This window comes from Phyllopteryx taeniolatus, chromosome 9, assembly GCF_024500385.1.
Source record: "Phyllopteryx taeniolatus isolate TA_2022b chromosome 9, UOR_Ptae_1.2, whole genome shotgun sequence".
Classification (NCBI taxonomy): Eukaryota; Metazoa; Chordata; class Actinopteri; order Syngnathiformes; family Syngnathidae; genus Phyllopteryx; species Phyllopteryx taeniolatus.
In genome coordinates, this window is record NC_084510.1 from 10,354,954 (window position 1) to 10,366,788 (window position 11,835).

Sequence of the window (11,835 nt, forward strand, 5' to 3'; positions counted from 1 at the left end):
AATAATTAGGTCTAAAATGTATGTGCACGTGCCTGCCCCTGGTCCCTATTCAGATATTTTCAAATGTACCAATTTAAGATCTCAGGAAGTTAGACAAGAGGCCAAAGTTTAAAGATTGGCTATAAAGAGTTGTAGTTGTAGCTGCTGTGAATACATCAAAGAAGGGTCAGATCTACACACTGTATGTACTATGCTGCAATCCAAAAATGCACAGCACGCAGCAGCGCACTGCAGTCCCGTGTTCTTCAAAATAATCTTGACTCTGACCTTCCTGTGGAGAGTTTCCACCCTCAACCCGTGCTCATGTGGGTTCCTTCCGAGTACTTCGGCTTTTTTCGCAACCCGGACTAAAACAATTTTAACTGCTCTTTCCCCCCCGCCCCCCCAAATCAGAATCAGCTTTATTGGCCAAGTATGTTATAAGACACAAAAGGAATTTGGCATTTTCACAAAATAATTGTTCATCTTTGCATTTCTAGTCTCCTAGTGTCTTATTTTCCACCTTTTTTTGTTCCAGATGGGTCAACGCCATTGAGGAGGCTACAGTTTTATAGCACCAGCTCAATGTAAAAACAAACCATTCTGACAATGGACAGTCAATGGAACCTGATGTAGTTATGTATCATTTTAGCACAGACACTCCATCCATATCTAAATCAGCACCTCCCTGTCGCAAAAAAAATGTATCTCAACAGAGTACCCACAGCTACGACTGCCACATGATAAGGGGGTAAAAGTGGGGGATCCAATATCTTGGTCAGCATGTGATCCAACGCACACCTTTTTTTTTTTCTCGGTGCGCCAAGCCTGCACATGAGCGTCCACTCTTCAGAAGACGCTCGGACAACATAACCTTTTATTTTGTTCACATTTTGTCATTTGCCAAAACACACACACACACACACACAGACGCATCATTGTTGGCAGCAGCTAAAACAAAAAAAGGGGAGCCATTTCACCATTGTCAAGTAAAGTTTATTCTGAGTATATATTGTGAAGTATACATCTGTAATAGTTCTGTAATAATGAACATGTTTTGCATTTGTAGGTTTTTGAAATTAAGGAAACTGTTTCTTAAGTGCCAGTTTATTTCCTCTTGTTGCATTCAGCGCAATTTGCATTTAATGATTTTTGTGCCTGATATTGAACTATAATTGTTACAATGTTAGTCAATACTGTACTACTCTTATGTCAACAGAAGAAGTGTGCGTTTATATTTGCTTTTATAGATTCCAACTGTTTAGTATTTTTAAAGTGTTCAGTTACCGCCCGGGTAACTTAAGAATATATAGTTGTGCCATTTTAGTGCTCTAAATATATTGTCGGTCGAAATTTTACTTGATTTACGTGACAAAAAATGCTGATTTTCAATATTCAAAATCTGAAGCTTCACACTTTCTCAAAGTTCAAACGTTGATAATTTTCTTCTATAGAGAAAATTATATCTGTTAATGCAGTATTTTTTTAAAAAAAGTAACACATTTATGCGTCACATACTATACGTATATGTACAGCCCTTTTAAACAGATAATTTTGGCAACAATTTATCATCTAAAGACAGTGTAATGTAGTAATAGGGAGACAGGATCATTATAGCGCTTTGTGAATGCAGAGCATTTGTTTAGTCAACAGTTATACATCATCAAGAAAAACATCACGTTTTGAAGATTTATTCATCCCATCCAAGATCCGTAGGCTTATTGATGAATATTTAGTTGCTTAAAAAAACATTATATTGTGTTCTAAACTATTTATTATGTATGAGTACAACTTCAAAGAAAACTGGAGTCCAAGTGAAGTGTTACCATGACATCTAAAGCTCACATGTTCTTTTCTGCTTTTCAATTGTTCTCTTTTGCCAGACCTTAAGTGTTCCATGAGATTGTACCTCTTGCATACAGTGCATTGTAAATGTAAATGTTTATGTATATAGATGCATATGAAAATAAACAATATGGAAAATATGCAATGCTCTTTATTTGCCTGTCTTTATTCATACGGGTCCATATTTGTGCATAACCCACAAAGCATATCTGGTTATTTATTAATTGAGATACAATGTTGAGGCTTATCGGTCAGAAGTGAGTTATTAACTTGACAGTGCACAATGCTAAATGTCTGAGTTGGACTTATTTGCAGAGGTGGGAGTGAGTCACATATGTGCAAGTCTTAACTTTCAATTTTCAAGCCAGTCCCAAGTTACAGTGGCAAAAAGTCGCTTATCTTTGACTTGCAAACTTTGCATGTTGGTGTTCTCTTTACCCCCATTTTATCAAAAACTTATTATCCTTGAATTCAAATGTAGCCTATTTATTTTCGGAGCTCTCTTGATGATAGTTGCTCCGTGAGGTGGCCTCAGCACTCCACAGCATACTGGTGGCCGAGGTTGCCAGGTTTGCAGCTCCGTGATTGTTGGATTCATATCTAATTTATCCAGCAGAGGGCAGCATACCCACAAAGTCGACTTAAAATGACGTTGGGGAAATTAAAAACTCTTTATTTGCCCAAAGACCAATTTGAAATCGTGTATGAATGCTGCCAATCCATATTGGGCATGCGGTGTGTTTTTGCAAATGTGCAGTTTAGTCCAATAGCATTAGTTGTTTGTATCGGTCTGCTGCAATAACAGTGTTTAGATGAGATGATCAATAAGAAATGAACAATGAGTTTTATTTTCATGTAACTGGGCTTCAGAAAAGACTGCCCACTAAATCGATAGGAATCTGTCACGGATTTAAATCACTTGGTCCTTGTGCTATTTACAGTTTGTTTTGTAACCGCCGAATTACATTCTCGTGATAACATCTCAAAGCATTTTAGCTATGAGACGATGGAAATTTCCCTGACGCCATCTTGCATGAGCTCGTGTCATGTCGATCAACAGGTACAGTCGCTTACCTGTCTTGTAAAATGTCCATCATTATGTAAACTAAAGCAGCGTATGTGTTTTGTGTGTCTGCCGCTGTTAAATCCATTAAGTGCAGTCATTTCATCCGGTCATGTTAACCGGGACATATTATGTCAAATTGACTTTTTAATGGCTTGTATACAAATAGCCGGTTCTCTGGTGTGCCTGCCCACCCATCAAGTGTGAAATTAAACAACCACAATAAATCTTTCGTTATCATGATCCAGTTTGTGAGCAAGTCATCCTTTTCTTCTGCCCCACTGTTATGTAACCATAAAGCGAGAACCTCGGCGCTCCGCCCATGACATGATCAGCTAAGATAGGTGAAGATGCACAAGCACTTTCAAGCAATGGCAGAACTACACTATGAAACATTATCATCATACAGAAGCACCATCATGTAGAAAAATCCACATCCCATACAGGTGTGACACCCCTGCTGTCATGTCAAACCCAAAAGGTAAGCAGAGCTGCATTACGTTTTGTTGGATGGACAGTGTTAGTGTTAGCTAACAGCATTAGCTTCGGATAAGTGGCGCTTACTTGATTTTCTGTGATGTTTTTGACATGGAGGCAGTGGTTGGTATTTGTGTTTGAGGATGTGGCACATACATACAGTAAGTGTAGTTTATTAAATGCTGCCTCGAGGAGTAAAAATGCTTTTATTGTCTTTTTTCTCCTCAGCACTCTGGCCTCTGCTCCTGCAAGTAGCAGTCACTTTGGGACTCGCCATTGGTCCTTGCATGAGACAGGCCCAGCCCCTCAAAACAGGGTGATTTCAGCAAGACAACAAATTGGATGTCATACAGACAACTGTGAACTGTTTTAAATTGTAATATATATATATATATTGTCTTCTTTAAATCCCTCTGACCAAAGTGCAGAACAATCCAAAATCACTCTATGGAGACAAAAAAAACATTTGTGGCTAAGGTCAACTAAACTGAGCAAGGAATGAATCAATTCATGAAAAGATTTCATTCTGTACATTCACGCAAAAGATTCTTTCGTTTGAATGAATTTTTTGCGAAGGGCGCAACACGAGCCAGTACGGTTTGCAACCAATGCGTATTTCCCTGTCAGTGCCAGACTGCTGGGTAACACAACCCAGCTCTAATAAGTTAATTATCTATAGCAAAGAGTTCCTCAGAGTCACACAGCCTGGCACGGAGACCATGAAAACCGCTATTAATATTTAAAGGCATAGAAAGATCACTAAACATGTTGGCCTTTTTACTTTTGCAACATCTGCAATATTAATGACAGGGGATTAACTTGAAGAGAGCACTTTCTGAACTGAAGAGAATGTATTTAACTAAGCGCCTTTTGGCACAGCAAAAGAGGCATTTATAATTAGCAATGATACAAATCTGTCTAGATAATGACTTGTAAAGACAGTGGAATTGTTTACAGCGAGCACCATTTCTGGATTTAGGGATTGAGAGTGAGTGATTATTTTCAATTTGATGTGTGATAAAGATTGCATATCAGTCAGAAAGTAGACATAGCAAAGAATAGGGAGATAGTTGCCCTAATTTTGTGATTCCAAGAGTGTCTCCGACCCAACAGCGCATTAGTTTGGTGGATCCTGCCGGTAACAAGAATACAACTCATGAGTTTGTCTTTGACAATCGTGTGTAATTAATACACTTCGGTCCAAGTCTAAAAACTGAACAACCTTCCATCCATCCATCCATTTTCTGAGTCGCTTCTCCTCACTAGTGTCGCGGGCGTGCTGGAGCCTATCCCAGCTGTCATCGGGCAGGAGGCGGGGTACACCCTGAACTTGTTGCCAGCCAATCGCAGGGCACATAGAAACAAACAACCATTCGCACTCACAGTCATGCCTACGGGCAATTTAGAGTCTCCAATTAATGCATGTTTTTGGGATGTGGGAGGAAACCGGAGTGCCCGGAGGAAACCCACGCAGGCACTGGGAGAACATGCAAACTCCACACAGGCGGGACCGGGAGGGGAACCCGGGTCCTCAGAACTGTGAGGCTGACGCACTAACCAGTCAGCCACCGTGCCGCCTGAACAACCTGACCATGGCAATTAAACCAGTGCTAAAAGCAGCCCCAGACAGACTGAGCCAAGTGGACAGGAGCATAAAAACACCCTTACTGAGAACAAAGGCCGAAGACTTGCTAGTGGAGAGAGACACTAAGGGCTAACAGACTCCAATAATCCTACTTTGAATATAACAACTTCAAGGACATCAATAGTTGCATTCCCAGCTCCTTACTGACTAGAAGAAAAAGGCCTGATTCGGCATGTACACCAATTTGCTCCGCAAGCAACTCTCTGCCTCCATCCTCAGTTGGTGTGTTTTCCTGTGTGGGTGGCGCTCATTGCCAGCAACCTCAATTGTAATATTTGTTCCAATGGAATTCTATTCCCATCCCTCTATTTTCCTCTTAATTTCATAGCATTTCTCTCGGCTGCACTCCTTCGGGTAGGTGTATGTTCGATTTTTTTTTTTTTTTTTTGTCAAATCAGATTTCAGCCAACTGTGTTTCCATGTCAGTCTAATCTGCCCAGGGCCTTCAGAATCAGTAGTGCTGGGCCATGTAATTTAAATTATATTAGCAATTCGACTGCTTCTTTAACCAGTCAGCTTTCCAATTTATCCTCAAGGGGCCAGACGGGCCCTCGATTTTTTCAGAATTTCTCCGTGCTTTGATTGGTTGGTCCAAGAACAGCCAACATTGACCAGCAAAAACGGCTGTGGCAATCTGCAGACATTTAATAATCATTACTCCGTGGCTCCTGTCTTCTTTTCTCAGTCTGTCATGCTTGTCTTTGGTTGAATCACTTTGACCATATTACTCAGTTGTGAGTTGAACTGATTACTAAGATTGTTAATAATATATATATATATATATATATATATATATATATATATATATATATATATATAATAATTGTCAATACAGGTTATTGGTTTGAATCTTGGTTCTGGCCTTCCTGTGTGGATTTTGCAGTTTCTCTCCATGCTTGCATGGGTTTTCTTGAAGCTCCTGCACAAAATTGTCCATAGGTGTGAGTGTGAAGCGTTTTTATTCAGAATGTACGTGCAATTGGACTAGCGCCAGTCCAGGATGTACCCCGCCTCTTGCCCAAAGTTTGCTGGGATAGGGTCCAGCAAGCAATAAAGAAAATGTTATACAGTATATTAAAGACACTATACCTTTTATTATGTGTTTGGTATTGGAACATTAAATCACAAGAGACAGGAGTGAACTATGCCATGCTTGATCTGAACATGTTAACACCGAACACGGAAGTTCCTCGTACATAGAGACAGCTGCCGCTGTTATGAATATTTTGAGACTGGCAGTGATCGGACTAGCCCAAGTTAGCGATGCTAACTGCTATGCTCGTCCACAACCAGCTTATTTTCGTATCATGTGACCCACACAGACTTTTGAAGACTGTGTCACCTTGTTGGCCACACATTGCGCGGAAGACAAGTCCTTTTTGAATTGGCCGATTAGAAGACGAGATGGCAAAAAGATGTGATTAGCGGTTCAACTCCTACCACCGTATGAAAGGAACTCAGTCGTAAATCAAAGAACCCGGTACTTTCACCACTACAGCAAAAAAATCCCTTACATACAGGCTTGGTCTTCACTGTTACGGCTGTGATACGAGAGTCAAATGCAGAAAATTGCCAAGTTGAAAAATGCAGGATTCGACAGGCAGCGTAAAAGGCGCTATGGAGGGAAAAGCTACATAAATCTAAATGTAAAAAAAATAATCATAATTTAAAAAAATACATAAAGGCACAACTTGCAAATACTTTCAAATGCACCTACAAGAGGTCAATAGGTTACAACAGCAGCACACTAGTCCTGTATTGAACCAACCCTGTTAGGGAAATTGGGAGAATCTGTGAGGGGAAACCTTGTTGATGTTTTACTGAGCCTTTAGAATCAGCCAATCACCACTTACGCTTTAAGGTGAAAGGGCCCTTTCTTCCTAACCTGAGTAGACCATAGGTAACAGAGAACTAGTGTGGTTAGGAAGTTTCCAGACTGTAATCTCCAAATCTTGTTGCGCAGCAGCGCTGCAAGCACACCTGAGAAAGGTGACATTTCAAGAACAACTGCCCACTCTTTGTTCTCCTCCAGCACTCCAGTTCGCAATAACATTAACACAAAAGGTGTTTTAATGTAGATTGTAATTATTTATAACACCTATTTGGCGAGTGTGCTGTGTTGGATTACTGGTTTAATAGTTAAGAGTCAAGTGACTCTCGAGCAAGGTATGAATGAAGAGGCATGAATATTTCTCTTTTTCTGTAAGATACTGTAAAATATTTATTTGCATACAGTTTATCTCAAGGCCATTTAAGCGTTATTTAAAGAGCTCACGTCTGTCAACATTCAAACGGTAAAAGTGCATTCAGCTAAGGGGCTAGGAGACAAGCGACAAATGTACTGTAAGGCTGGTGGGAGGGCGCAGGGGGGTTGGGGCTACAATTCTGCCCTTATTACCTCCGCCAAAGAGATGATTTAATGTTATGCTGAATTCTCTTTGATGGTAGGTTTTCTTTCAAATCTAACTCACTTTAAACATCTGTGCAAGTAGGATTTTTGGATTGTTGGATTGTGTTTCAGTGGTTTTGGTTGGTGGCAGCTTGGTTGACTAGTGTTTAACAGGTCTGCCTCACAGTTCGGGGTTTGAAAATCAGCTCTGGCTCCTGTGTGGAGTTTGCATGTTCTGCTGGGGCTTGTGTGGGGTTTCTGTGCGTTCTCTGACTTCCTTCCGTGTGAATGTAAGTAAGTTGCTCTTTGCCTATATGTGCCCTGCAATCGGCTGGTGACCAGTCAAGAAAACGGACAAGTGGGTTAGTGACGTATGCAAATATTTGTCATTTTGACACATATGCCAACTTTGCATTTTTTTGGTCATGTGGTTTCTGTGTAGGAGCTGGTTGAAGAGCAAAAGAAGAAATGATGGAACCATGTTTTTGTGCACATGGTACAATAAAGCAGAGACAAGGTTATTTTGCTGTCACCAGCAATATCAATTTCAACATGCTAAAATAGCCTGTCTTAGTTTTATTTCCAGAAATGAGAACACTAAGAAAAACATGCAACGTTAAAGGCAGCACACTCTTAGAGTGGTTAATTCATCTGCCTCACAGTTTAAAAATGGGGGGCTCCACTCTCGGCTCCAACCTTCCTGTGTGATGTTTGCTTGTTCTCCCTTTACTTGCATCAGTTACCTCTGGGAATTCCGGCTTTCTCCCACGTTCCAAAAACAAGCATATTAACGTCATCGAAGACTCGAATTTGCCGATAGTTCATGTTAATGTGAGTGTGACTGGTTGTTTGTCTATAGGTTGAGCTGCGTTCAGCTGGTGGACATCCAGTCCAGAGTGTACCCCGCCCCTCGACCTAAGTCAGCTGTGATAGACTCCAGCTCACCCTCGACTTGAATGAGAAGCTGTATAGACATCTAATGAATGGATACAAAGTTAAAAGAGGGCAAAGAATAACAACTACACTGACTTACAGTATGTGTTGGGTGGATAATAATGAGTACTGTCCAGCTTTACTCTTCTCATACAGTCATTAGTACCTCCCTCACACCACAAAATACCTCTTCCATCTCTGTTATCTGTGCCAAGGCTGCGGGAAAATTATTTACTATAAAGAATGTGATCTAGAGATTGTCAGTCTTGAGGCGAAAAAACTGGTTGAACATAAAGCTGGAATTACTGAAGTCCCAACAGGTTGTTTTTGACGTGTTGACAAGTAGTGCGCAATATACGAGGCATCTGAAAACAAGAAAGAATTCCTTCCTCTATGCTGAGAAAAGCTTGCTTGCAAATCCAGTTACAGTGAACTGCATTCGCTGTAGTTTATTTTTTCTATGGAAATATGTAGAGGAGCTGGTCACAAAGAAGTGATGAAAAGTGATTAAAAGTGTACAGTGGTTTGGTTTTAGATTGCGTTTAAGCACTCTTGCATCTTGAATTTCTCCTCTCGAGCTAATCAATTAAGCTAAATAAATTTTCATCAGTTAAGAGTTTTGCGAGAGGTAAAAATTGAGCATGCGTTCTGTGGTGATTGTTGAATTCAGTAAATACAGTGTATTGCACAAACAGCAAACATAATCTAACCATCCATTTTCTTCCGCTTATCCGGGGTCTGGTCACGTGGGCAGCAATTTAATCAGGGAAGTCCAGTGTTCCCTCTCCCTAGCGACTTCGTCCATCTCTTCGGGGGGGGGGATCCTGAGGCGTTCCCAGGCCAACAGGGAGAGTCTCTTCAGCATTTCCTGGGTCGTCCCGGGGCATTCCTCCCGGTGGGACGTGCCCGGAACACCTCACTGGGGAGGCGTCCAGTGTCCGTTCGAACCAGATGCCTGAGCCACCTCATCTGGCTCCTCTCGATGGGGAGGATCAATGGCTTGAGCCCCTCCCAGCTGACCGAGCTTCTCGCCCTATCTGTAACATATCAGCCACTTGTTTCCGCGATCTTGTTCTTTCGGTCATAACCCACAGCTCATGACCATAGGTGAGCATAGTGAGATCGATTGATCGGTAAATTGAGAACTTGACACTGCACCGATCCAACTGTGCGTCTCCCGCTCTTCCGTCACTTGTGAACAAGACACCGAGATACTTGAACTCTTCCATTTGGGTCAGGATCTTTTCTCTTTTCTCGGAGTGGGCACCACACCCTTTTCCAAATGAGGAGCATGACCTCAGATTTGGAGCTGCTAATTTTCATCCCAGCCACTTCAAACATAATCTATTTGTTACTAATCATAGAAAGAAATGACTGTGCTTAATGATGCATTGTTCCAAGTCTTTCTGGTGGTCATGAGTCACTTGGTCTGACGAATTGACTTTTGTCAGAGTTTCATCTTGGTGATCTTTTCGTTACATCATTGTTCTGCACTTTTCACGGCTATAAATAGCTCTTTAGCTGCTGAGGTAGACTGTTGAGATTTACCGCACCATTCCCTCTTATAGTTGTAGAGTTTAGGAGGGTGGGGGCTGATGACTCAGCACGACGTGGACCGCTCTGCTTTGTGCAGGAGTAGGACAGTGGAAATGATGTGGGCAGGGCCAGTGTAGAAATGCATGGCTGTCTGGATCTTCCCACTGAATATGCTCTCTGTGTCTGTTTCCGGGTGAAATTTTTTTTTAAAACAAGAGTGTTAAAGAAATATACAAATCAGGTTTTTTGGGGGGGTAAGTGTAGTATGTATATATGATCAACACACATTTTAAATAGCTATGAGGATTAGTAAGCAGTTAGCAATGCTAGCTTGAATAGAGGTGGTTATCCATCCATCCATTTTCTTTACCGCTTATCCTCACGAGGGTCGCGGGCGTGCTAGAGCCTATCCCAGCTATCATCGGGCAGGAGGCGGGGTACACCCCGAACCGGTTGCCACCCAATCGATGGGCACATAGAAACAAACAACCATTCGCACTCACGTTCACACCTACGGGCAATTTTGATTCATCAATCAACCTACCGAGCATGTTTTTGGGATGCAGGAGGAAACCGCAGTGCCCGGAGAAAACCCTAGCAGGCACGGGGAGAACATGCAAACTCCACACAAGCGAGGCCGGGATTCCAACCCCGGTCCTCAGAACTGTGAGGAAAATGTGCTAACCAGTCGCACACCGTGCCGGCATAGGTGCTTATGTGTATTTTAATTGTTAATTTCATTTAGATTTATTTATTTGTGTGTTTATTTATGATACTTCACACCTTATCATGTCATTATTACTTTACATGGACCAGCTAGTTTAAGATACCTAGTATACAGGTATACTATAATATACTATATACGATTAGCTTCCTAAATCACTACTACTATACAAGTCTGATAAATATTCAGAATTAGGGGTAGGACTTGATAAGTTCTTCCTTCTTCCTACTTTTTTTTGAACATGTGCATTGTACATTCCTTGTTTATTGTTGCTTTGTTTTATATTTTTTTGCAATTTTCTCAATAGACTGTCTTGATTGATTTTTTTAAAAATTATTTGTCAAAGAAACGAATGGAGGATTGTAATTATTAGATTGTCTCGAAATCCCCAGATACCTATTATTGGGGAACATGATGACTTTGTGTTTAGAACATCTGCCTCACAGTCAAGAGGTCCTGGGTTCGAGTCTCAGCTTCAGTTTACGTTCTGCCCATTCAAAATAACCAAAACATGCATGTTAGGTTCATTGAATACTGTAAATTGTCCGTAGGTGTGAATGTGAGTGCAAATGGTTGTTTGTCTATTTGTGCACCGCGATCGCGTCACGACCAGACCAGGGTGTACCCCGCTTTTCGCTCGAAGTTAGTTGGGAATCGGTTCCAGCTCTCCTGCGACCATAATGAATATAAAAAAAAATGTGTGGGCATTCTAGGTTGAGCTCTTGATTGATCGAGACTTTTTAATGTGAAAAATCAAGGACAGGAGGGACATGGAGGAACATTAGCCAGGGAGCATTAAGGCAGATGGCATCATCTTTGGAGAAGCAAGATATTCCCCAAACATGGCCTTAGTTAAGTTAAGTTTGCATGTTCTCCCCGTGTCTGCGTGGGTTTTCTCCGGGTACTCCGGTTTCCTCCCACAAATCCCAAAAACATGCATGCTAGCTTAACTGAAGACTCTAAATGGCCCGTAGGTGTGAATGTGAGTGCGAATGGTCGTTTGTTTATATGTGCCCTGCGATTGGCTGGCGACCAGTTCAGGGTGTACCCCGCCTCAGGCCCGAAGACAGCTGGGATGGGCTCCAGCACGCCCGCGACCCTAGTGAGGAGAAGCATTATGGAAGATGAATGCATGTATCAAAATACAAAGGAAAATAAGCTAAAGAGAGGATAACTTTTTTCCCCCAAAGTACATAAAAAGAGTTTTTGATTACTAATCAAATTATTTATAATTATTTTTAAGG

General features: G+C 41.4%; 1 protein-coding gene across 4 annotated transcripts in view; it reads left to right on the plus strand.

Moving 5' to 3' along the window:
* Positions 1-1,964, plus strand: part of fgd5a (FYVE, RhoGEF and PH domain containing 5a) — a 42,944-nt gene extending 40,980 nt beyond the window's left edge. For all 4 annotated transcript variants that reach the window (XM_061784582.1, XM_061784584.1, XM_061784583.1 and 1 more), the window contains exon 21: positions 518-1,964. In XM_061784582.1, coding sequence (XP_061640566.1) covers positions 518-554 — 37 coding nt within the window. In that variant the 3' untranslated portion in view covers positions 555-1,964. The remainder of the gene's footprint in view (positions 1-517) is intronic.
* Positions 1,965-11,835: the final 9,871 nt, after the last annotated feature.